At 40.4% G+C, this 27,962-nt stretch overlaps 1 protein-coding gene across 1 annotated transcript; it reads left to right on the top strand.

Annotated features, from left to right (window-relative positions):
* On the top strand, positions 1-27,962 carry pstpip1a (proline-serine-threonine phosphatase interacting protein 1a). The gene is made up of 15 exons (XM_088641546.1): positions 1-446; positions 4,169-4,269; positions 7,474-7,548; positions 11,067-11,101; positions 11,254-11,360; positions 12,606-12,668; positions 16,531-16,635; positions 17,120-17,165; positions 18,727-18,806; positions 21,624-21,722; positions 23,482-23,578; positions 24,223-24,310; positions 25,768-25,847; positions 26,628-26,740; positions 27,240-27,962. Exons 1-15 carry the CDS (start codon positions 414-416, stop codon positions 27,369-27,371), a joined length of 1,254 nt encoding a protein of 417 aa, XP_088497672.1. The 5' UTR covers positions 1-413; the 3' UTR covers positions 27,372-27,962.

Here is a 27,962-nt window from a genome sequence, read left to right as displayed (position 1 = left end):
TGCACAGCTCAAAACATGTTTAGCTTCTGTGTTGTAAAAGTGTTCAATCCTTTACCTTTTTTTAACAAATATACACATTTTCCCAGCACAATTTCAGCACAGAAGTCCTAGCTGCTGTAGCATTCAAATAACAATGCTTCGGTTTTATTTGCTGTCTCTCAAGCACCCTTCTGTGGTCAATGACATCATTTGACAGTTTCTTCCTCATTTCAGTTTAACCAGTGTACCACAAGCAGTGTAGTGTAAGAGGGGTTTTGTCTTTTTTTGTGACCATCTACCTACTAAGGAGTGAGTTTACCTTTCTGCCTCAAGCACAGGGAGTAATAAGAGGGGTTTGGATTTTTCTTTTTGGACTTCAAACTTCACCTTTTGAAATTACTGTGCTGATAGAAGAAGGATTTTCTCCTGACAGGATGACACAGCTGCAATTCAAAGATGCTTTTTGGGTAAGCAATTTCACTTTTGTTCAAGTGTTCAAGCGATTGGGGTTATGTGATAACTTAACAAAGAAGGGCTGAAGAAAGAAAATACGCTTCAAAAACAACCACTGGACACAAGTCCAATCAAAAATCATTGATATTTGATGATATTAAATTCTGTTTTATTTTAATAGTTTATGTTTTGAAATCTCATGCTTTCTGTGTTCTGTCTGCTCAAATGTTTCATAGGTTTCTTTAAAGTTAATGGTAAATGGTTAAGCATCCAGACTAGGGAGTGACCGTTGCTTTTAAGAACAACGAATCCTGCCTGCGTTGTTAACAAATATGTACAATTTGATGTAAAAACGTGTTAACAAAAAATTCATAAAACGATTAAGAAAATACATAAAATCATATTTTCGTTTAAAGTTTCTACAATGCTAAAATACAGCAAATATAACAATATAACCTCAACTCCCCAAAATATACTAGTGTACACTCCTGTCCTATTCACTGGATAATACAATTTCAAAGGAGCTTACTGACTTTTAATTACACAATTCCTATTCTCTGAACTCAACGGTATTTGAAATGTTCTGTGTGAAATGTCCTTTAGCCTGCTGCTGTGTTACAATACTAATATCTGGAAAGTCAGTACTTCCTCCTAAAACCTTTCTATGGAAGAGGCGGAATTGAACCTGAATGTGGTCTTAACTTTCCCTACTTCTCTGGATGTAAATTTAATGCAAACTCTGTATATGGGGTTAGATTTTCAAGAGTTCCAATGTTAGTAGTGTGGGATGCATATTAATTGGAGATATAAAATAAAAGTATTATTTTACTTTTAGGGCACAAGCTTATATTAACTCCATGGATGGAAAAGAAATGTGAAGGATCGCATTCAAAAGATCATGCTCACAAAGCTCTGTCTTTCTCGTTTGAAGGCAATTGTAAAATAATTTTGGTGTCTCTCTTAAAATTGCTTGATTCCCCTCCCAAAAATAGAATAGTAACTACAAGAAAATCCATTCCTGAGTATACAATTGTCTTTTAGTGTGGGTGTGATTTTGATTTTGATTTTGGGTGTAATTATCAAAACCAACCCTCATTAGTTAGTCTAGCGATGAGTCTGATGCAAATGTTTCTTTTGGGCTAAACAGATTAATTGTAGCAGGGAAATGCTGCTTTTATAATGTGTATAAGGCCTTGAACAGCAAGCTAGAGGAGCAAAGGAGTGCTTTAAGGAAATGGTTTTAATACCAGCATTATCAGGGACCCCTTCTATGTACTTGGTCATTATTTGAAGCGGTCTGTGTGCAGTTACTTAGACTCACATTTCCTGTATATGGCGGTTTGGCATTAAGCATGCTGGATTTTTTTTTCTTTCTCTTTGAACTTTCCTTTTAAACCATTGTCAGAGCGTTCATCTAAAAAGCAACAGTCACACTTCTGGGTTCATTTGCATCAGTGCTTTCGTACAGTACAGCTGCCCCCCGTGTTTCTTTGTGAAATGGAAGTGTGTGGCTGATGCACAAAGAATCCTAAGTGTGAAAAGTAAAATAAAAAAAAACTTTTTTTTTACTTGTATTGGCAATGCAAAGCTTTTTTGATAATAACATTAAAGACTGGACAGGGAGAGTGTAGAACTAGTGAGGAGAAGAGCTTTGGGTTTTCATATACTACTGAAAGCTTGTTTAATAATGAAACAGAAATTCTGCTACCTAGTTACTGGAGAGGGACAGATTCACGTCTAGCTTCTGCTTTTTTTAATACACTAAACTATGTCCATAAAAGGATTTTTTTTTGGTTAAAAAAATACTCTAGTCTAGAACAACAAGTGCTTTTCTAAAAGGATACATTTTTAGGGAAAAACTAAAGCAAACACTCCTAATAACCACCAATATGAAACCGTTTTTTTCTGATAGACGGCCTTGTCATTTCAGGGTCTGGGTGGGACATTGCTTCTTTATAGTCCACAACAGCCCCCACCCTGCTGGGAGTGGGCTGGCCTCCTCTCTAAACCCGAATGTGCCAGGCCAGCAGATACAGTACTTCTTGGGTCCTGGGGCAAAGCCCTCACACCATTTTCAACCCAACCCCTCTGCTGTCCTGTGGGTGGCACTAGGATAGTAAAAGAAGAAAGAAAATAATCCTGAAGCTTTGTCATTTGCATCAATCCTTTTTCAAAGCCAAAAGCAGGTCTTAACAGAAGAGGAAATGTGACGAGAGGGGATTCTGTTGTAGTAGAAGTGCGTTAGGTTAAAGCGTTTCAAAACTCAAAACAGTATTCTATAGAGGAACAGTCAGTGTAACATTCTGGTAGGATTAAAGCAATTCTGTCCATCTAAGTGTTACGCCGGGCCCAACAAGGTGTTGAAACAGGCTCGGCAATCAAGATAATTTATTCGATGACAGTGCTGAAGAGGACCAACAGAGCTGAGACTGAGGAAACAGCTTAGGCAGTAGCTGCACAGATGAATCAGGCAGAGCAGAGACTGAAGACTACTGAGAAATACTGCTGAGAACCTGAAACTGAGACAAACTCAAGACAGAGTTAGTGACTCAATGTCTGAACCCTGAGGAATGAGTCCTCAGGGCTTAAATACTGTGCGAGGTTCCCTAATTGGCCTGATAGGCCCGGCCTGATCTCGTTGAGGAAGGCCCCAGTGAGTCTCCAGCATGTGCGGATTGCGCATTGGCAATTGGTGGAGCTGATGCGGCAGTGCTGGAGCTCGTTGGGGCATAACACTAAGTATTTACATTTACATTTGGATAATGCTTATCTGCAAAGCCACAATTAATATACATGGAAATTATGTTATATTATAATTATATGTAGAAGAACAGCAAGACACACCAGGGTTATACTAATGGTATACAAAAAGCACCATCAATTGCACTGTATTACATTTTTGAATTATCAGCTTATTTCTGAAAGTACGAGTGTGAAACAGTCCTCAGATGCATAAATAGAACTGATAAAGAGAGCAAACATTTCTGTCTCCATCACAACACGCCAGAACAAGGCATGGTTTGCAGGAGTTTTTTTGCCAAAATTGCTGTAGGCAGGCACACAAAAAGTATTTAATTGCTGTTTAACAATTTAAGTGTAAGTGAAAGGTATAAAAAAGAAAACTGTATTTTCAAGGAGGCAAATGGCCTGAAAACGTAACTATTAGGCTTGATTGTTAATTAGTTATTTTTACCATGTTTGACTGGCCTGGTCTTGCACGCATGCATATGAGGAAGTTAATCTTTAAGTGAAAAAACAATTTTTTAAAAAAAAGAGTTCCTTCTCCATGTCCAGTAATATCACTGAGCAGATTGCACAACACAACTTCGGGAGAAGGTATGTTCCTAAATTCTTGTCATCCGGATATTGTATGTTGTGCAGAATACTGGAGATGCGAAAATAAAATAATCCTGTCAGAGATTGGTATAGGACAAGTCAGCAAATTAGGAAGTAATTAAGATAGCACCTGAACTAACCTTTTCTCAGTTCTTTTCTGGTTCTCTGTGTGTTTTCAGCGCTTGTGGTTCTTCGTTATTGTGATTTTCTTGCACTTCTTAGAGTGGATGTTTTGACCAGTAATGCCAGCACCTGTTGTTTTTGCTTTGCATTTTATTTGCCTGACTGCCATTAGAAACAGAGCCCAAAGCAAGGTTCTGGCTCTGTATATGACAACAATTTTAGAGTTCTTTCCTGTTTTGGGGTAAGACTGTACTGTCACGATGTGCTTCTGCTGCAGGGCCAAGATTTCACCAATAACTCCGGTTATGAGGCTCTGCTACAAAGGCTGTATGATGGCCGGCGAATGTGCAAGGACATGGAAGATCTTCTGAAGATGAGGTAAGCACTGCCTGTGGACTTCTTGGTATTTGCCCTTTTAGTGGATGGAAAAGCAAGTGGCGCTGAGCATTGAGTGTGTCGGTGAACATCACTGAACAGCTGGATGAGACTCTGGGATCACATAGCTCCTAGCAACCAATCTTGAGGCAGAAGGATGGCCTTCCCTCATTTCTAATCTTTCTTATGTACACCTTGACATCTCAACTACTCTGGTTACATTAGTCTTCCCCGAAGTGTGGAGAACAGGGAGGTTCAGTTGCATACTGTGGAAGACACCAAGTGCGAACTGGTGCTTGGACCAGAGTCTAAACTAAACGTTTCCTTAAGTAGCAGGTCACTGGAATGCAAGAACATCAAGTATGAGTAACTGTCACAGTGAGCTAGTCAGGTGGATAATTATTTTTGTCTGTTTAACAGTATGCTGGCTACTGCACGTGCAATGCCTCTCATTGTATGAAACAACTTTTTTAATGAATATTGTTATGAAAATGGTTGAAATCAGCAATTGACTGTGCGGTTTACTCATTAAGTAAAATAAATATTGATAACCCCCAACTTGTAAGTGATTTCTCCAGAATATACCCAAAGTAGTTGGTATAATTAGAGGCACGTGAATCTTTTATTTTTTGGCACAGCTGTGGTGAAAATAGTAATAATTCAGATGCACTTGGTTAAACAAATGTTTATTAACAATGACAAGAAAAACACTACACTACAAACAACAAAACATAAAACACACAAGTTATACGTTTACAGAATGTACAAACAAGGTGTTCCAGAAGCCTAACATTCTGATCACCCAGGAAAAAAAACCCAGACTGCTACTATGTATTAAACTCTTAAATAATGCCTACAGAGGCCGGATAAGAAGCTACCTTTTAAATAAATGCAATACAACCTGCAGTTAAATCTCTCTCTCTGCATACCACAAAATAAATGGGAGCCTATCTCCCTATTCCGAAAATGTACCCCAAGCAGGAAAGACATTTCTAACTGAGGTGTGTTTTACCCAGGAAACACAAGTTCCCTAAAAACACAGAATAGCAGGCTCTCTCTAGCAAGGTTCAAATACTTAGCTCCAGTCAGATTTTGTCTGGATTATGATAACAATAAAAAACTTTATTTTATATAGCTCCTTTAAAGGTGGCTTCTCAAAGCTCTTTACAGGATGACGACAACAATAAATAAGAAGAATACACAAGATGAAACACAATTACAATGTATAGTGGAGACCGTGGATTATGGTACTAAGAAAAGCAGAGGGGTGAAGAAGGGAACCAGTTAAGTAAAGGCTTTTCTGAAGAAGAGGGTTTTGAGTCTGGATTTGAAGGAGTTTAGAGAAGGTGACTCTCTGATATCCTTGGGGAGAGAGTTCCAGAGCTTGGTGGCATAGCAGGAGAAGGCCCTGTCACCCATCCAATGTAGACGGGCTTGGGGGACAGTAAGGAGGGCAGAATTTGAAGAGCGAAGGTTGCGAGGTGGGGAGTAGGGCAATAATAGTTCAGACAGGCACTGAGGTGCCAAGCCATGCAGAGCCTTATAGGTGAGCATGAGGATTTTGAAGTCTACACGGAATTTGACTGGAAGCCAGTGCAAGGACTCCAGGATAGGAGTAATGTGAACACTTGCACTAGACCTGGTCAGGATTCTGGCTGCTGAATTTTGGACATACTGCAGTTTGTTCAGAGTAGATTAAGATACCCCATCTTTTCATCCACAGTTAGTGATGGCATAGGGCATAGTCTAGTGATATTTCTGAGGTGAAAAAAATATGTTTTGACAGTATGCTGCACATGTGGGCATAATGAAGTAGGGGCTCTCACCTGGCACAAGCTTCAAGTTCCATCTCGTCCTCACACCTCTCTTGTGATCTGGCCTTCCTTCTCTCCTCTCTCCTCATCCTCTGCTTCCCTCCTTTTTCTTTCTCTTCTGTGGTCTGAAAGTGATCTTATATGGAGTTTTTCTCAACTGCTCTTTGATAATCATTAACCCACAACTTAATTAACTAGGTACAGTAAGGCAAACTTTACAGTTATTTTTTTTTACACCCCACATCTCCGCAAACAGCCAGGTGTCACACGTCCTAGTCACCTATAGCTGTAACAGTATTTTGTATACTATTTATATACAATTTCAGCCTTCATCTGTTTTCACAAGGAAGTCCAAGAATAAAAATGAATACCAATTCATTTCAGGCAACCACAGCCCTCAGCAAGGTTCTACCTTGGGGAAAAAAAAGTGCACAACATCGAATAGGACAAACCAGATAAGAGAGCCCAGAGCTTGGTCATGTCACAATGCAGTTCTTTCCGGGCCCTATGCAGACGACACGATCTGGAATTGTGAAGATACACTAGGGAGAAAGTCATGCAGGAAAGGGTCTGGATACAGGGGGCGTGTCCGAGGTGAGCAGGATTCCTGGGGAAGCGAGTCCGGGCAAACAAACAAAGCCAAAGTCCAAACGGGGAATCCACATGGAAGAATAGAGTCCAAGGCCAGGAGATCCATCCAAGGGTTAAAAGCACGAGCTGGGTCAGGACCGGCGGGGCAGGGAATCGGGAACAGAAGGTTAAAACCATAACAGAGCGAGAGGCAGCAGGACCCCGGGCCCTCATGATGCGGAGTTCAATGAGGAACCAGGAGTGAAGTCCGCGTCTGGCTTTTAAGGGGGAGCGGGAATAGGGAACAGGTGCAGACAATGGGAGAAAACAAGGAAGGGCTGGAGCGCCCTTAAGAGGAGGGGTTAGCGATCGTGACAGGTCACACTCAAATCCATTGACCCCCTCTCGTACCACAGATTGAGTGTGCGTCAATGCTATGTGAAGGTCCAGTCTTCTGAGCTCTGAGAGTGAATACCAAAATGCTTTTTTTGGGCCTGTGTTCCCTATGGATCAGCTGACACTGTTTCAAATCCTGAATGTAACACAGTATCCACAGTTTTCAGGCCAAGACGAATACCTGCAAAACACCAAAATCATATTCTGTCCCTTTAGGTTTTTTTAATACAACTGATAACATTTTCGAAAAATCTTTTTCGACTGGACAGGCAGAGAAGCAGAAAAGCTTTGTCTGTAGTAAATCAAGACAATCTACTTCCTGTTAATCCCATAATAAATACAATAGGCCTGTACTGTACTCTTGTGCAGATGGTTTTGGTTCTGTGAATGTGACTTGATTGGACCCTCTTTCCCTTTCCTCATACAGGGCTCAGGCAGAGGAGAAGTATGGGAAGGAGATGGTCACGATAGCCCGCAAGGCTGGGGGACAAACTGAAATAAAGTAAGCTGTTGTCTTTTTTTTGCTGTGGTTCAAAAAGTGAAAGTGTTTAAGAAGAATTTACCTTTCTGTTGAGGAAAACCCAGAATAGCAAACTCATTGCTTATCATTATTATTATTTTTGTTACAACTTGGGTAGGAGCCTATGATGGCACCACAGCCTCATCTTTGCCGTGAAGAAGAATTAGTGATTTTACTCATTTACTCAACAGGGCGGGGCCTGTTGCTCTCAGAGTGTGGGCTAGTTTTTAAATAATGGTGACTTCCCACCCTTCAAAAGGAAATTTAAATGGCTCTAGGTTTGTATTGACCTGTACAAAAACACTGTAGCACAACACTTTCCTTTATTAATTACTGTTGTTGTTCATTAATACATTTTCTTAGCAGAGATAAGCTCACTTTATTGGCCATATACAATTTCTTGCATTAGGAATTCGTCTTTTCACATACCCTAGCTTGCTCTCCATGAGACACACAGGCAGGAAGAGAAGCTTGGGCTCAGAGTGCAGGGTCAGCCATTTATACAGTGTCCCTGGAGCAGTTGGGGTTAAAGGATTTGCTCAGGGGCCCAATAGACTAGGATTCCTCTATGTTGTCATACAAATGACAAAGTTCAGGTGTCTGTGAAGCAGAAGTCCCTTTATTCATATGCATCTGGAAGTCCGGCTTGCAGCCACCAGACTTAAAAAATAAGTAGCTAAAGATGGTCCTTTACACCTTAAAACAAAGATGACACATTCTAAACAACTGATAAGACGGCAACACATGCCAATTAATTATATCTAAGTTGCAGACTGGACAACAGTGAGTTCTTTTCATGTTCTGGGCGTACAGCCATCTTACCAAATACATGCCCCTTATCTTACTGACCAAGGACAGGCAGCATCTTTATATATTTGAGCGCAGAGCCAACTTCAAGACGCTAGACTGCATAGTTTGCAAAAATACAAACACAAGAAATTGTATTATTATCTCAGATCCCAGGTGCCTCTCTAATCTCTTCCTCTACCAGTCACAGGATTTGAACCGGCAACCTTCCAGCTACAGGCACAGATCCTGAGCCACAGTGCCACCACTCCACCTCTAAGCTCACAATGTGACCTGTATTTGTCGTTGTCCAATAGGTACTGTATGTAACACTTAGTTCTAGTCAATGGCATAGTAATGCTAGCACAAGCGGGAAGAGCTTGACTCAGGCAGTAAGATCCAGACCAGTGTGGAGACAGAGAACACCAGGCAGCAGAGGAAGCAGTGTGTGTGTGTGTACAGAGAACAAGAGAAACACCGAGCAAACCCCACTAGCAGCCAGAGAGTGGAACACTCCGGAGAGAGTTCTTCACAACACAGTTACTGTGCATCTGCCTTTATCTCCTGAGCAAGTATTGCTCTTGTCTTCCTTTTGTCCAGGTTGTGGAGGACAAAAGAGTGTAAACATGTTAAAAGAGTTTTCCTGTTTATATGGTGAAAGGTTCCTGCTGTTTTGTGGAGTGTGAAGGCGGGGCTGATATAACTCCACCCAGGCTTCCCGCCTCATCACACAAGTTTCTCCCGAGCAGCACTGGGCCTTGCCAAGCTGGACCCACTCTGCTATAATTGTGTGCTGGGGGGGGCTGTGAATCAAGAAGAATCTGAGGAAGGAGGAATGGCAGGAGGGCTCCAAGGACAAAGAGTCAACTGACTAGAGCAGTAGAAGGATTGATAAGAACTCTGCTGTTTCATGCAGCTGCCACTAGACAGCGAGGACAGGAAGAAACACCAGGGAGTGTCAGTGATGGGCTCCTGGGTGCTTGTTATCTGTTCTTCCTCTTGAAACCTTAACTGCTTTTTTCTCTCGTGCTTGTTGTGAGCGCTGGAGGGTATACGAAATGGAAACTTGCTGACGTATACAAGGAGTGCTAGCACGGTGGGCAGTGTGAGCTAAAGAGAAAGGATGTACATGGGGAAGTAAAACAAAGCAATGCCATCCGGGAAGTCGCATCTTTCACTCTTTTCAAAAATAAAAGTAGCCTGAATGGGAAAAAAAACAAATGATATACAGAAATGCTGTAAATTGAGCAACATGCATACAAATAGATAGTCTATCACGACTATGAAATCACTGAGGGATTTATTTTTAAGACAAACCTGATTTTGTACTGCATGCCACTGAATGATGTTATTATACCATCGATCCATTTTCCAAGCCCCTTTATCCAGTACAGGGCCACGGGTTATTAGTCTATTATAGATACATATTTGTCCATTCATGTGGCATTTGCATGCTTGGATCACATTTCTTTCCTACTGTCTCTGCATGTTACCAGCTAAAGATGTAGATTTGCTTTGCTTTCTGAACAATGCGAGTTGCCAGGTTTAGCACCAACGTAGCACCAGCAAAATTTCTATGAGAATATTATCTGAAAAACTACTTATTTCCCTACATTCCAATGTCAGACAGTATACATCTGAGCTCATTCCTGATCAGTCTACTAGAAGCAACCTTCACTTCACCTTTTTTTTAACTCCACTACATTGGGGATGGGACCTTAACTCTCCGGTCATAAATTATGCATCTAAGTTAGAAGGTCGGTAACTGTTCTGCTTCCACCACTGAACTTTCTATCACAGATCCACCTGCTGTCAAAAAAAAAATCAGCTGATCCTATTCCATATCTGATCGCTTTTTGGGAAAGTGCATCACATAAATTCATATTCAGCTCGCTTGTTTCAACCAGCGACATAGAGAGAGCAAGTACATATATTTAAATGTGCAAATGTATGACAAATACAGCATCATGCATTTGCATTGTGCACTTGTATTAGATTTTAAATCATTTGTTCCATACGGAGGCTGTCAGCTATCCTAGCAGATATAAATAGGGAGCAAACTGTCTTAAGCCAGGAGTAAGAAAGACAGTGGTGCTCGTCCTGTTGGACTCATGTAGACTGCAACAATGACTCAGATAACTCACAGCCCCAGTGGAAAATTGTCTGTTAAGCAGGAAGGAAGAGAGGTACAGGTTTCTCTTGGTTAGCCAACGCCAAATGTACAATCTTTAAATAAGCTACACATTGAAATATGGGCAGTGCAGACTGCCCATGCTTGGTGTTTAGGTGTTACAATTAATTTCATGTAGCTGAGACTCCCACAACATCATGTTTACTCCCCATATCATGATATGATATTTTTCAAACCTCAGCTTCACGTTTTTCCTCCATTCTGTGTCCAGCAATAGACATTAATCTTTTCTCTTACTCATTCTTTTTGAAAAATCACATACAGCTAAGAGCAGTCTTTTGTATACATTTTAATGCTTGAGTTATGAACATATTGCAAAACACCCATCTGAAACAATTTTCCAAGCCTTTTTTTAAATGGTTGTGTGCCGTATCGTCTCTTACTTCTTATATTGACTGTCAGATTAGAGTATGACCTTAAACTTGTTAGTTTTTGTGACAGAAGTAAAGATTTTAAACTTATATTCCTATAATTACTAAAACCAATGTTAGCTCACTTTATTGCCTTGTTCTTGTTTTGCCAGCACTTTGAAAGCATCCTTTGACAAACTTAAAAGAGGTAAGCCGGAAATCAACTTTTGATTATTGTTTGTTCTTTGCTGCGTTTAATTTTTTCTCACTTTTGTGGTTGATCATAGAGCTCTGAGACTCTAATGTTGTTGCCCTCCATTAGTGCGTGCAGCACGAGATCATTGTGAAATATTCTTCCAGAAATCGAGAATATTGGGAATCTGCACATCCAGCTGGCTGGAATGTTGAAGGAAGAAGTGAAAAGAATGGAGCAGTTCAGAGAGAGGCAGAAAGAGCAAAGAAAGAAGGTGAGCAACCCTGTGTCTTTCCACATTCCCAGTACATCTGGGCACAGTAAGGAAGACAGGTCTTAGGAACATTTGAGCCCTTGCTGTGGCCTTATGATGCACACTGAGATGATATTTTTGGACTACAGTTGTTGTTTTTTTGTTCCTGTAAATTTTGTTACTTTTTTCCTAATATCAATTAAGTCCACATCTAATCCCAAAACGAAGTTAACATGAATTATTAATGATGTTATTGTTATGTAATTTTTCATCCCTCCTGTATTTCCCGGCCGTACATTCACTAAGCTTAAACCTCAGTTGCTAATATGTTTCCAACTCTAGCATTTGGCATTGAATGCACAGGCATATTAACAAATAAAGCCAAAATTGATTGAGTTTTGACTGTGTTATGCACTGTGAGTACTGTTCAAACAGATCAATTAAAAAAAATACTGTACAAAATATGATTTTCTGGAGTTATTATTATAACTAAAATATATAAAATTTCTATATTGTCCAAAAATTAACCCCAGTCCCTCTCTCTGTATTTGCAGTGAACTATATGAAAACTGATGAATGTGTAACAGTTACCCAAATTAATATTATTGGCATGACATATATTACATTGTAACTGATGCACTGGAAAAGCAGCATAATGTCAAGAAGGTTTTAGAATAAACTGTCAGACTCAGGCCTGTTTTCAGCAATGTGTTGATGAGCACGCCTGGGTGGCAATATACAGTAAATTTGGCAGTGCTGAAGAGCAGTGGGAGTGATCTCTTTTGTGGTGGCATTCACAGCTTGCCTAGTTGGTGGGTGTAGAGTCGTGAAGGGTTGTATAGTCATAATTGTTGGATTGCAAATATAGCTAATTCATCATCTCCATATGTTCTGTCTTGTCAACTGAAACATTTGTCAGTTGAGAAAGGTGCTATATGTTTTGTGCCAATTCCTTCATAAATAAGACGAGTTAAAATAGAGAATTTAACAAGAACATGTATACTTCACTGGAGGGATACAATATTTCACTGGAGAGAGGAAACCTAACACAAAAACACTTTTAAATCTGGAAATGAATGGCATTAGTGCAAATTCCTCTGGAGCAGAGTTCAGAAATCAGAGGAAGATGAAATGGTACATAACAGTAACAGCAAGTGAATGTATTTGATTAAAAAATGTTTACTTCAGAATCTGAAGTCAGGAATGGAAACCTGTTTTCCATTGTATCGTTTTCTGTCGATTTTATTTCTTTCTCTTCTGTTGCAGTTTGAAGGTATTATGGAAAAAATCCAGAAGAGTAAAGTGTCCATGTACAAGAAAACCATTGAGGTAAGCTGTTCTGGGTAAGAAAGGGACTTTTATGTTAAAAATATACTGTATTCCGTATATTGAGTAATGCAATGAGTAATAGCTATTCTTACCATATCAGTTGCTCATGGTCATAGTTCCCACTGAATTAATCTTCTTGACTATTTACAGCGAAGGATTGGCTATGGGTCCTGTCAGAACTCAATTCACTTTGCAGTACATGGGAGAGCTTCGTTGATATGTCTTAGGATTAGTGGAATAACTATAATTGTTAAAAATTGCAGGCCACAAAAACAGAAAATGCTTTTCACACTCAATCAGTCTCAGGCAGGGCTTGTTGCTCTTAGTCTCGCTCTTTAATGTCTTTAACATTTCACAGGAATGCCACAGAAATGTCAGTGGAATCTGAAACAAAAATGTTACCTGTTTGTTTTTTGGTTTCAACCATCCCGGTTCGACAGTTATTTTGAATCTGGACGTGTCCTCAGTAAAAAGAGGCCCTCTCGTGTCCTGAGGGGCATGGCTGTGTGTGTCCATGCTTGTGCATTCCTCTGTGCTGCCATGTCACAGGCTGCAAACCTGACCCACTTGTGAAAACAGCTCCGTGCACCTGCGGGTGCAGTACCCATGTGAGGAAAGATGCTGCTAGCTGCAGGGTAAATTTCCTGCAGCATGTGTTTAAAATGGGAGGTATTAAAAACATTGTGGCCACTATCACTGGACATACTTTACGGGAAGATCTAACAGGTCTTTGAAATAATGATAAGTTTGCATGAAAAAAGATTTCAGTGTTTGTGCCCCAGGAAGCTGTCACTCTGCCAGATGCCTTGTTTTTTTGGATGAGACAGTAGGAAGCTGTTCTACAGGATCTGCAATCTGGGTTCGATCCCCAGCCCTGAGCACTAAAATATGACTAATTCTCCAGGTCTTACTGACAGCTTGGTGCTTTCTCCAGTGAGAAGTAACAACCCAGGTACTTCATGAACACACTTATCAATGTTGTTCATTTGCCCTTATTGATATATTAATATTTGAAAATACAAAAAATAGAGAGAAATTCTGCAGGGTTACCAGAAGAAAAGGTAAATATGGGATCTCAGCTGTGTGACGTTGATGTGGCTTCCTAAAATCAGATATGTTTTAGAATCATGCACTGTGTTACATATAGGTTACAAAACAAGAAAATGATTCTTTTTAATAGGATATTATTAAGGCCTGTGTTTTTTTTTCACTTGGATTTCACCCGCAATGTAAAAGAGGAACCACAGTCCGTAGCGCTGTTCAGTTACACAAAGTAAACCTAAAATTGAAAGATGATACAGTTGCTGAAGTGAAACACAGCCAGGCATTTTCACTGAGTCAGAGCGGAAAACGTGCCTCCCTGTTTAAGGAAGAAACCCAGGAGAGAAGCTGAGAGCGTGCGTGCCTGAGCCACAGTGAAGAGTGCACTGCTTCTTCATGCAGGAACATGGAGCATCGGCAGAGCTTTTCATGGCTCTCGCCTGATGTGTGCCTAATACAGCGAAAAGCTCTACTGTACCTGGAGGAAGGCAGGAGAGCACAAGGCTGTCAACCTAAAAGAAAAAATAAGGACAGCTTCACCATAATAATACATTTCTGAGCAACCCACAGAACTGGCATTTTACTGGGGCCAAGAAGAAAGGTGACACTGTCTGTAGATGATGTAAACATGCTGAACTCTCCTTGATTCAGGGTTTCTTAGTGTATTTAGACTACAATGAATCAAAGCTTCCAAACCATTAACACCAATAAATGTTGCAATAACCAGCACTGGGTTATCATCAGATAAGAACTAACTTAATGCCCTTAAAGATGGCAGCCAATGGTCAATGTGAATAGCCAATACTGAAGCCGGAAATGTTAATCTGGGTCAATATTTTTCCATATTTACCTCCACTTGTTATGCAGAGGTTGTGCACAATAAGAACTTGTATGCAATGTGCAAGAGGAAAGTTTTGTTATTTAATAATTTAAACCTCCTTTTTTGTCTCAAGTCTTAACTGTTAAATGGTTATAGGTCACACACACAAAGATAATCCCAAGTGTTGCTTAGGAAAATTTAGGGATTTTAATTTGGGGGGGATTTTGTTTTTCCGTTTTAATTTAACAGAATTATTTTAGCTTACTGATCAACAATACGAAAATAAAGTTGAGATAATAAGTAAGTCATCAATATTTGCTTCAAATCCCAGCTGAGATCCAGCACAGCAATCTTCTGTATAGCATCTTCTGCAAGGACAGTTTTTCTCCATGTAAAAGAATAAGTAACAATAATAAGGAATAATAACAAAATAATAACAAAAATAAAAGGTGATTTTTGACCTATCCTTGTTTCTTGCTCCTTCCGGTGGCAAATGGATTATTAAAATCTATCTGGAAAACTACCTTCTGGTTTAAGAAATCAGCAAAATGACTAGAACATGATTCTGGAAGGCTATCATGACACATTTGGTTTGCATAGGTTCATGCAGATGGTGTTTATAATTAACGATGCCACATATTTAGAATTTGCTACATTCTCCCCTCACCCTCTGTGCAAAAGAAAGCGCCCTCTGTTCCACCTCAGTTCCCTCCTGACTTGCTTTTGCAAGTTGCAGTGGTTTGTGTGCACTGAAACCGGACGTGTTGCGTGGCTACAATATTAAGGGGTTTGTAGCTCCGCTTCCATAATTAAATGAGAGCAAGTTACTCTCGGGATCAGAAGTTATGCTGTACAAGTGTGCACATTTTATTTTCATGCTGCCCACTCTCCAGTTTCACACACTGCTAAATCTGCAATATGCTTCTACATCTGATCTTGCAGCAGTTTCCTGTGAGCTAACAGTTGTGATCAAGAGCTGACTGATTTACATATTTTCTTTTTTAGTTTTTAAATTAGCATGTTAAGACATCAAAGACAATCTAGTCATGTTCTCAATCTATTAGCTATTTTTTTAATTGTTTGAGAAGTTATTTAGTCCTCTTGGGCTAAATGTAGTAGATGCACACAACCCATTGGAGTGGTAGAGATTTCAACATTGTAGCTAGCCTGTATCGTTTCCTGTAGGATTGTATTGCTAATTGTAATTTAAACTGCAGCACATAAATGTTGATAAAGTCCACAGGTGAAAGCCTCAGAAAATATCTCCTGAAGACATATGTCCTAGGTTTAGCAAGCAACACGTGCTTACAACTTACACCCTTTTCCGTGAGACAGTATACTAAACTGATTTTAAGATAAGTGGCATTGTGAGACAATTTTAAGGATACAGACATCTTCCTCTTTGCTCCTTGCTGCAAAATTTTAAGAATGGTCCTAAAAGCCAAGGATGTTCCACTTTTAGGAATTTTAAAAAGGAATTTTAAAGACATTCTCTGCCATGGTACTGTCAAATTCAGTTCTGATGTAAGTTAACTAAGCTCAACAACTAAGCATATATGATAAATATAATGTGTCTTTAGGTTGAAGAAGCAGATTACTGGGACACTATACTGTAAAAAGGCACCATCCTTTGGATGAGATGTAAAACTGAGGTCCTGACTCTGTGGCCACTAAAAATCCCAGGGCGTTTCTTGAAAAGAGTAGGGGTGTTACCCCAGCGTCCTGGCCAAATTCCCCATTGGCCCTTACCAATCATGGCCTCCTAATAATCCCCATCTATGAACTGGCTTCATTACTCTGCTCTCCTCCCCACTGAGAGCTGGTGTGTGGGGAGCGTTCTGGCGCACTATGGCTGCCGTCGCATCATCCAGGTGGGGCTGCACACTGGTGGTGGAGGGGATTCCCCATTACCTGTAAAACGCTTTGAGTGGAGTGTCCAGGAAAGCTCTGTATAAGTGTAAAGAATGATTATACTATTATTATTGTATTTTTCTTCCACAGTCCAAGAGGATTTATGAACAGAAGTGTAAGGAAGCTGACGAGGCTGAACAAGCTGTTGAACGTGTGAGCAACGCAGCCACAGCTACCCCAAAACAGACAGAAAAGGTAAACTGCGCCACCTCTGAGCATACGGCAAAGTCAGCTCGCTGGCCTGGTTTCACTGCAGTGAGGGCAAACCGTTACACTTCTATTATAATCTGCTAAGTGCAGTTTTAAATGAAACTATTTTTGTTCTGAACCATGTAGAAGAGGTTATGCACGGATGTCTCCCCTGTTGTAAAATGTTGTGCCTTTAACTGAAAAAGTATTTATTGTATTCTAAAATCGAATCTAATCAGAGCTGGACAGTGCAGACTACAGGGCTATAATGTGTGTATAGGGAAAAGCTTCTTGGGGCTCATAAACACAAGCTGTCTCAGGAATTAAACCTTAAGTTCAAAACTAATTTGTCTTCCTTTTTGTGCGGCGCTCTGTTGTGAGAAGGGACGATAGGTGCTTCACTCTCCGGGCGGAACCCTCTGCCTCAGTCTGGTCCTGACTGCGAAGCTGCTCCTAGGAATAACGGTTCCTGTTTTCTCTGTCTGTCCAGGTGCAGAACAAGGCAAAGCAATGCAGGGAAGCGGCAAACGAGGCCGGTATGTGGTTTTCTGACTCTCAGAAATGCATGCTTTCTGTTCCCCTCCATGATCCTGCGCACATGGTTGCACGGCTGTGTGTGATCCTCATCATGTGTTCCCCCTGTCTGCGCTCGGCGTGTTCGAACCAGGCTGTTCCCATGAATGGCATTGCCATGGTGCACTCTGCTCTTGTCAGATCTCAGAAGCTTGTTGAATCTTCGGAAAGACAGGATGCCATGTTCCCCGTTATCTCCTGAGTTATCTCCCCTTGTCTTCCAGTTAGGCTAATACTGTATGTATTTGAAAAGCACACACTCTGACGAGGAGCACTCTGTATGGTACAGAGTAAACAGTAATCAGCCCTTCCAAAACATGCCAGATGTTCACAATAAGACACTACTTGAAGAGTAAAGGAGGAGTCGAGAGACAGTCCATTCCAGGTGGAAAAAAACAACTCGTATTCTTCAGTACCTTTTCTGTTTGCAAAGTAGCAGAATGGCAGATAAGCAGGTCTAAGCCGAAACAACATCAAGGCACCCACAGTGCAACAGCACAAAGCACAGAATTGAAACACTATCAAAGGAAATTCACATGTGTCTTCTTTGCACTCCATCAAATTTGCACTCTGGAAGCACTCTGAAAATGCTTCCAGAGCACTAACTGAAGCACTTAATCACCATGATTTCCTGTCCTTTCACAATATACTGTACTGTATATCTGGAGATCAGAACCAATGTGTTCTTGGTTTAACAACTTAACTGTTAAGACTGTATGGGCTGTGTTAGATAACAGACAGATACATAGCTCAAGCAGAAGTCACTTTTATTCAAACTAAATCTATCAGAAGATAGTGTTGAAAGCTGGGAGGGGATTTCCACTCAGCCCTTTACTATTTTAGCTTGAAATTTGTTGTTCACTTTCTGACAGCCATCTCTATTAATAATTCTGTCATGTGGGTCTCGTGGTGCCTCTCACAGTTTTACGTACATAAGCACAAACACATATATTTATATATCTGGTTTCCATGACGCTAAATAGCAATAGGTTTATCAAGAAAATATTTGCTTCCTATGTTGGGAGTCAAGCAAGTACCCTTAGTTAACATCTTTATGTCTCCACTTAGGTATCTGGTATTTTATGTTGGAAATGCATACATTATTATAGCGAAATGATGATTTAGATAATGATTTATAATGATTTTTGATTACTAAAATCTGGTTTAACAGGCAGTGATTTCCTGGTTAGAGGATGGTAAAGGCAAATGTGTTTAGAATTATGCAACAGATGTTGACAGTTGGCCTCCTGTCACTGTACACTACTGCTGTCAGTTAACCAGAATCTGAATGGAGCTGAAGATTTTCTTTCTGTCCTCTTGTTATTAACAGCTTTCACTATGGCAGTGCAGCAAAGGTCGAAACCTGATAAAATGACCACAGGGCTGTTTGCTTGCATGCATACCACACCTAATTGAGCCCCTGCAGCCACCCCCCAGTACGCAAATAACAACTGGCTCATTTGCCTTCACAGTTTGTGGCTTTGTGCAGAGTCGATGTCTAATATGGGATGTCTGCTTTGACAGAGAAGCAGTACATGTCTAATGTGGAGCAGCTGGACAAGATTCGTCAGGACTGGGAGAGCTCTCACATGAGCACCTGTGAGGTAATTCTGCCCGCGAATGCCTTGAATTTACAGCATTTAGGCACCCTCCTCCTGTCCCTCTCTTTGAGGAAAGCCAGCTTATTAGAAAGCTGTGAAATAGCTTTAATTTGCACAGTATTGCAACTTCTTGTTTCAGTTTCTTTTGCAGTCTTTGAAAGAATAAAATATGCTGAGAAAGCTTCCCACTGTAAATACGAATGCCTTACATTACAGCATAAAATTACATGTCAGAGAGAAAAAGACATTCTGGATAAATCTTGCAAGGTGCACAGATATCTTCCTAGTAGTATTTTGCACACTTATTTGTAGTGTTAAGGTTGGCATGTGGTGCAGTTGGTGGCGTTGCTGCCTCACTGTCCTGAAGGCTCTGGGATCAATTTTGCACATGGGGTACTGTCTGCATGGAGTCTGTATGTTCTCCCCAGGGTCATGGAGGTTTCCTCAAAATGCTTTGGCTTCCCTCCACAGTCCAAAAACAGACAGGTTAATTGACTTCTAGGAACACTGACCCTGACGTGACTGTGTTTGTGTCTGTCAGTTCCCTATGATGGACTGTAATTTGGCATCCCATCCAGGCAGGTACCCTGCCTTGCGCCCTTTGCTCAGTGGGATAGGCTCCGGCTCCTGAATGGGATGGCCGTGCCGTGCCGCCTCTTATCACTGTCATTTAAAAATGGGAAACCTCATTGAAGGTATCTTGAGAGGCATTAAAGACACAGCAAGCTATTGGCTCCAAAATGCACTTGTTATGGTTTAATACCTGTGATCAGTGTACATTGGTCCGCATAATGTCTATGAATTCAGACTTGGTTACACAGCTTAAGTATCGACACCTCTTATCACGCACCTACACTTTCAAAACCTAATTTGGTTTAGTGCTCTAGTACAATGTTGCACGATTTTCTGGGTGAAGATTTCACACCTAAAGCACTGAAAAGTCCCCAGACTAGAAACAGAGCTCTTACTTGCTTCATCTGAACAGCTGGCTGTTCAAAGTGAAGACAGGCCGAAAAAAGTCAGTGGGATGCTGCTGTTTGAGAGCAGTTAAAAAGGGCAATACACTGCAGACTGGATATCTACAGAGCACTAAAAAGAATTGTTTGTTTGTTGAGGCGGGTAAACATTAACTTTATATTTCCCTTAAAAAAGCAGTACCTTTTTTATCTTTCCTGTCACAGAAAGTGTTTCAAATTTCAATTTTAAATCAAAAAGAGGGCCTTCCTGGTCAGCCTGCATGTGCCAGGAGGACAGTGTGGTGCCCGCAAACATTTTAAGATCATTTTTGTTGGAGTCAACAACAATATTTTTTTCTGATGATCATTTTAAACAAAGCCTTGTTTTCCTGTTATATTTATGTGCTTGAAATCACATTACTGCTTTCATTTTGTTGTTAGCTTTGGTATACATGTTTTGGGAGACTTTTGAAGAGCATAAATATATAAATAACCCTCTGTAAGACATCTTGCAAAAAAATGTAAACATCCTCAAAATCCCCAGTGAATAGTGACTAATACATCTGCTTTGTTCGTGGAACATTTAAACATTTTCCATTTAATGACATTGACTACACAAACAGTAAAAGTATGCAATCTTTTTGGGTTGAAGGTTCAGAAACATATGGAGATTGTCTTATTAAAACTACAGAAAAAAGCTCTGTGTGTTTATGAAAGATGTAGTCAGTAAGAAATAAATAAAATAGTTTTACTGAAGTCCTATTACTAAAGTGTGACTTTCAGTGTTCCACTCAAGCTGAAAACCTTCTTGTTCAGTTCATGTGCACTCAAGTGTGAAGTTTAAAACACCCTGTCCCTTGAAAGAAGACACCTTTGTGGGTATTATATTTGTGGTTCATATTTCTGTTTTAGCCACACAGAAAAGTTTACAACTGAAATATAAAAATCAACAGAAAATATTTCACAAAGATAACATGAAAAGATCTGGTCTGTGAATCTTTCAGAACAACAGACTACAGAATGGCATTACTGCACATGAATATACACAAAGCTATAATAATCATTTGTAAATTCATTTCTTCAGGTGAAGGATTTCCTCCAAAGAAGGCTCCACATGTAGTGCAGAAATGTAGTGTTTCTTTCCTTTTCTTTGCCTTTTATCATTTAATGAACCTTTACCTGTTCCTTTGCAACCTACACATGCTGAGGCAGCTCCCTACTTGAATATGATTAGTACATTTCATTGCTAAGCCTTCGTGATTGATTAGAACTTCTCCATCACTGCATTAGCAGAAGATAATGTACAGACATACACTAATTACAATAAATACAATTGTCATCCACCTGTGGGTTTTTATGTTTTGAGTGATATCTGATGAATTTGTCTGCTTTCAAAATTTTTGCACGGGTATTTGCTCTGCTCAGACAACCAAATAGCTTACTTTAGATATTATTTGGTTATGTTTGATCATCCGCTTAGATTATGACTATTTTATTGAACCACAAATATCTATACATATTTAAGCAACAGAAATCCTGTATTGTTGCATTCTTAATGTTATTTGCTCTTACGACGTCTACATGTTGGTGCATGGTGCAGAGATAAATATAAAGTCTAATGTATTGTATTTATCATCTTTATAATTTATGATTATAGGGTCATGGAAATACAACAGCTTTGTAATTTCGTGTACTGTAGATGTTTATATACTGCCCATTCTATTTGATCTGTATAAATCTCTGTATCTCTAAGTCACTGTAAATGCTGTTTCATGTTTGTTTTTAAAAAATGCAATCCCTGTCACAGCTTTTATTTTAGCGGGGTATCAGCAGGACTGACTCGTTTATTCTGTCTGCGTTTCAGGTCTTCCAGCAGCAGGAGAGCGACCGGATCAACATTCTGCGGAACGCAATGTGGGTCCACTGTAACCACTACTCAATGCAGTGCGTAAAGGATGATGAGGTCAGCCTGCTTCAATCTTTATTTAATTTAGTGGACATCACCAAAGCAAACATCAGACCAGAGCTCTCTCGATATAACCTGAGGAGGTTCCACAGTCAGGACAGGACAACACTAACTTAAAACTTTCATTTTGGATGTGCTCAGACAACCTCTCAGAGCCAACTGTTGCTCAGCGCCAAACATTACATTTGCTTGATGAAGTTTTGACTTTTTTTGTTTAATTTCATAGTATTGAATTTCAGCCCATCGGGTTTATAAATCCTGTTTGAAAATGTGCTTATTAAATGCAAAAGATAACGTGTGTTGGAACATGGTCAGTTTCAAGCCACGGAGGTACAAATAATCATCACAGCTCAGAAAGAACGCATCTGTATCAATATGAGACCCAGCTTTTCAGCCTTGCCTATGTCACATGTGAGTTTATTTAAGGTTGTGCAGAAATACAGAGTGGTTTTGTGACGCAGCCTGGTGTGATGTTGTAAAAGGTGCAAAAATAAACTAAGCCTCTTGTTCTGCTTCTGGTAGCTACCAGGTAACATTAACAGAAGAAACTGACACCAAACCCATATTAAGACCAGTTTTAAATTCAGTAAAACTTTTACAAAAACAATACAAAAAACATGTTTCAGATTAATTATATCTAACAAATATTTTTCCTTGCTGAATGCACCATACAGTTGCAGGGTAGTTATGTGCCCCAGTCATATGCTGACCTTCTCCTCAGTGTGTTCTCAGACACATTTTTCATGACATTTAAAAACAGAAGGCTCTAAAATCAGACATTTTTCAGCATACAGTAAAATTAATTCTTAAAATGAATACAGTATTTCTAAAATAGTAATAGTATAGTAATGATACCACTACTACTAATAATAATAATTCCTTACACTTATATATCACTTTTCTGGACACTCCACTCAAAGTGCTTTACAGGTAATAGGGGTCCCCTTCATCACCACCAGTGTGCAGCCCCACCTGGATGTTGTGACGACAGCCATAGTGCGCCAGAACGCTCCCCACACACCAGCTCTCAGTGGGGAGGAGAAAAGAGTAATGAAGCCAGTTCATAGATTGGAATTATTAGGAGGCCACGATTCATAAAGGCCAATGGGAAATTTGGCCAGGAAGCCAGGGTAACACCCCTACTCTGTTCAAGAAATGTCCTGGAATTTGTAATGACCACAGAGAGTAAGGACCTTGGTTTTTCGTCTCATCCGAAGGATGGCGCCTTTTTTACAGTATAGTGTCCCTATCACTTTACTGGGGCATTAGGACCAACACAGACCACAGTTTGAATGCCCCCTACTGGTCCCACTAACACCTTTTCCAGCAGCAACCTTAGCTTTCCCAGGATGTCTCCTATCCAGGTACTGGCCAGGCTCAAACCTGCTGAGCTATATGCTGGCTGGTAATGATATTCATTAGAAGTCTCCCGTCATAGTACTGATCAGGCCTGAAATCTGATAAGAAGAGGCTACAAGGCAGCATCATTGATGATAAAAAAACAATGAATGACTCATTGAACTAATTTAGATATCCTAATGTCTTGCAGGTGACAATATACTTCAGCTTCTTGTTTCCTGTTATTGGGGAGTTATGAATTCCTTAATATAGCACCCTACCCTGACATTTTTTGGAGAATTCTCTTTCTTTGCTTTCTTTCTCTTTTTTTTTAAAATGCCATGAATTTAAAATACATCCTGTCTTGCTTGCAAGTACAAGCTGGGCTTAGTCAGGTCTAATGAGACTCTGCTTGTAGCTTTATGAGGAGGTGAGGAAGACCCTTGAAGCCTGTGACATCGCTACAGACCTGGACTTCTTCATTCAGATGAAAAAGACCGCCTGTAGTCCAGCAGGTACACTTATCATAATTATTACTTTAACAGCAATGAGGCGCAGATGAAACTATTAGAAATTTTCAGTTTGTTGATCATGTACATCCATACTTACAAGCAATTTAATTGCAAAATGTTTAAATTCCAACATTTTTGTCAGAAAGCTTTGACTGGACAGCTACTTAAAAGTAAACCACCTGATTTACAAATTTGGAGAAAATCATAGGATAACACCTTTAGTTGATTACACTTACAGATACACACGTTGTCTGTTGAAAAAGTCACTATTTTACACAGGTGAATCGTGAAAAAAACACTGAAAAAATTAGTTATAAAGTTGTACCAGTAATTGAAATTGTTTTTGTGAAAGCTGGTTTGATTTTTTTACAACCTTTTTAGCCAAAACTCCTTACATAATCATAGCTATTTCCCTGCCCTTGCCTGAACCCCTGCTGCTTGCATTAAAACAAAATGGCATTCTTTTCTTTATAACACAAGTGCAGACATTACAGTATTCAGCCAATGTCACCAAGATGTGATAACCTGCCAGGCCCAGAAGGAATCCCACGAAACAATGATTGTACACCATGCACAACAGATGAAGAACACCAGAGACCACACTGGTAGTGGCATGAACATGATTAATTTCCTTCCTTTTTCCCCAGCTCCTGTTGTGTTCGAGAACTATTATGACAGGGAGCCCTCTGCTGACAGCAATGGCAGTGCGCGCTTTGCAGGAGGAGTGATGAAAAGGTCAGAAGAGCACAACAGCGACGAGTCCTATGATGCTGAAGTTTTGTCAGCTGGAGCAACTTTTGTTTTTAAAAAAAGGAAGGATGGTTTGAACCCATTTGTGGCCCAGTGAAAAACAAGCTTGTTGCCATCTGTGGCTGTGTTTTGGTGAGACAGGAAGCCTGCTGTCCCCACATAGAGGAAGCTCTTGACCAAACAGGAAAAGGAAAAAAAAAATACAGCGCTTGCTATTATCAAATTTGCCAACTGTGTAGGAGTGGAAAGGAAATGGGTCCCAAATCCTGGTACTGCGTTACACTGCCTTTATTTTCATCAGCAGTGTGGTTTTATTAACGAGCGCGCACGTTTTAATGGTTTATTAGCCCCAGCGTACTTGCTGTTCCCCAGCTGACAGCTAACACTGTGGCATAAATCTACACCAGCAAGATTACAATCGCTTTCCGCCTTGAGTCTGGACAGCCTGTCATCACACCAGAGGGCCTCTGTGTGCAGGAGGAGCGCACAGTAGGACAGGAGTCTAAAACTGGTAATACCTGCCAGGGTACCGTAACTCTCTCAGCAACTCATCTTTCCTGTAATAATTAGAAGAATTTGATTCAAATAAAAATAAATGTAAAGGTCACTTTACCGTAAGAAGGAAAAACAAGTTTACAAGAGAGGACCTAAGTTAGCACAATTTTAAAACAAGGGTTTAGAATGGAGTAGAAGATACAGGCAGCCCACGTAGTCCTGGCGACATTTTTTGACCCGAACATGTGAAATGCAGATTAAAGCGTCTTGAAGACCTGCCAGTACTCATAAGTCGATATGGACCAATCAATCGACAACTCACAAGCAGGTCAAGAAAATATATATATGTTGTCTTGTGCTGGGCGTGGGGGTATGTCTGAGGCCGAGGAGAGCCGTAGTCATCATTCCCAACTCAGCCTTTCAACTGCACAAAGCGGGTTTGGTTTGTATTTGACGTTAAAGAGCTCAGCGGATTCACGCCCTTTATCCAGAAAGAAAAGAGAAATGTGAGATTCAAGGACAGAAGAAACATCATACTGTGTTCCATGCTTGCACCTGAATCTCTTCCCAGTAAGCTTCTCTTTGCAGTTTGAATCCATGAGTGTAAAGGGAAAAATACTATGCTATACAGGAATACTCTAATTCCTGTATCTTTCTCAAATTTATTCAGATGACAAATATTGACCCACAAACTGGAAAGTACATGACCTCACATGGAAACACATGGGGGAAAAAAGTATTGAATCCCCTGGCTAAAAACATCAATTCCAACGCAATTTAATTTGAAAGTTTTTTTTTTTTTTGCATGGCAACCTTTAAATAAAAAAAACCCACACAAAGACCTTAAGATTTTAATGAAATATAGGTTTCTTCACCGTTTTGAAAGTTCATAATGATAGATGAGCTCATCGCAGATGACCCTCATTCATTGTTCTTCTCTCGTATAGATTTTCAGACCTATTGCAAGGGAACTGTGGCTCCAGGATGAATGTCAATGAAGTTTCACAGCCTGCAGCGTTGTCAACCGGTTTGTACCATAACTGTTCTTCGGTACCCGACGTACTGCGTGCTGAGCATATAGCAGTGCACTGTGAGGTTGAGTTAAGGCTGACAAGGTTAGCTCGGTTCAGGTTCCTCTGGAGAAGCAACAACAGTCTGTCCCGTGTGCATTTAGTTACAGCTTTCTGTATGGTAGCATTGGACCTGTGGCAAACCTCAGTACTGAGAGCACACGGAATAAAATATGACATCGATATTGTAAAAACTAAGAGACAACGCAACTCGTGCGGAGCAGAAGCTTAATCTACGGGAAATGTAAGCTGAGCCAACTGACATACTGATAAAAACACATCATAGGAAATATGTTCCTCGATGTTTTCTGTTTATAAAACGAATGGCAAACTTCTAAATTCCATGATTCAACTGTATAGATCTAAAAAGGAGGGTGTAACACAGAGAGTACTTGCATTGTGAATTAGTTAATCAAAATAGTCAACAACTTACAAGTGTCATTTAATGTTTATGTTTCTAATCACACATCTCACGATCTTAATACTTGGTTATCTTGATGCTTAATACAGCATTTAAGATTCGCCAGGATGTCTGCATATAAACCACCAGGGGGCACTTGAACTATTGAATTTCTGCACGGTTGGTGTAAAAAAAGGGTGACTTAAAGAGGGGTGTCTATGATGATGTATTGGTTTTTTTTTAAAAAAAAAAACACCGTTCCGTGTAGCTTCAGAGGTTAGGAGTGACCGTCGTGATTCAGTCTGGAAACTAAAGTTCTTTGTTTTTTGCACGCTAGCGGAGAAGGCAGACGGAGTGTACGCCTCTGTCCCGGGTTGTGAACGCGGAGCTGCCGTCCCAGAGCCTCCCCTGTCCGAGTGCTACACCGTTCTGTACGAATACGTCGCACAGGTGAGGAAGGCGCAGAGGGGTTTCTTTTAATACAAGCTTGGAGCACAAGGTTAAGGTCATCTCTACCCTTTTAGCTTCGTCTACGTTTTTCTTTAATAGTTCTTAACCGTCTGGTAATTAATCTTATACTCATTCAGATCCCAAAAAGTCTTCCCCTTCTCGTGGAAACTTGTAAGTCAGCATTAGTGTTACAGACCCCAGTTAGCACCACTCCAGGACTTAACACTCAGTAGTCCAAGATTAGTGCACATCGGGGTCTGTGAACCTCCGTCTTAAAAGTACAACCTGAAAAGATGGGATTTTTTTTAACTGGTTAGGCTGTAATGAAAGTTTAATAAAGTCATGAGACTAACCCACTGAGGCAAAGCTACTTAATTGGCCCGTATTGCTCAGGTATATATACACAGTATATAGACTGCAGTCCAGTCAGGTAGGTAGCCATGGCCGTACAGACCGTAAAGGCCCTGTAGCACTGACGTCTTGTCACGGCTCTCCTCAGAATCAAGACGAGCTCTCCATATCCGTTGGGGACGTGGTGGTGGTCATCGAGCAGGGCGAAGACGGCTGGTGGACAGTGGAGAGAAATGGGCAGGCTGGCCTGGTCCCTGGCTCCTACCTGCAGAAAGCCTGAGGCGGGTGTCACATTTTCAACGAGCTCTGTGCATTGTGTACTAAATCCCAGCTAAAGAGACACAACACTCGGATTATCCAGACCTTCTTAAACAGTCGCCCACTTGAACTGTGACTGAGATGCCCGATTTTTCTACTTGTTTTGTCTCAGAAATCCCTGGCCTCTTGCTGCTAGAGAGAACAAGGCTCGTTACTCGAGAGCCGGGTGACATGCAGATCTGCGGGGTGATTTAGTCGAGCGACGTCTGTGACGCTAAAGCACTGAGGAAACGGCCACCACCTCTCACCCGACTTCGTCTTGTCACAGACTTTAATTAGTCATTAGGGTTTTTCACTTAATTGACTGGTGATGTCCGCTGAAATTGGAGATCTTAATTCCCCTGGTTAGTGAATCCAGCGGGTTGTGTTGAATGTGGGTCACAGAGCGCCTGTGACAGTTTTAGAGGATTTTAACTTTTTCCGTGCGAATGATTTATAATCATGACACAGCAGCCAGAACTCTGTATAAAAGCTGAAGGGAGACCGTGTAAATGTCCCTGGATTACGTGTACTGTTGATATAAAGTTATATTTCAGTGTTTTTGTATCATAAA

This window comes from Lepisosteus platostomus, chromosome 7 (genome assembly GCF_059453375.1).
Source record: "Lepisosteus platostomus isolate fLepPlt1 chromosome 7, fLepPlt1.hap1, whole genome shotgun sequence".
Classification (NCBI taxonomy): Eukaryota; Metazoa; Chordata; class Actinopteri; order Semionotiformes; family Lepisosteidae; genus Lepisosteus; species Lepisosteus platostomus.
The sequence above is the reverse complement of the archived record's forward strand: the minus strand, read 5'-3'. Positions and strand labels throughout refer to the sequence as shown.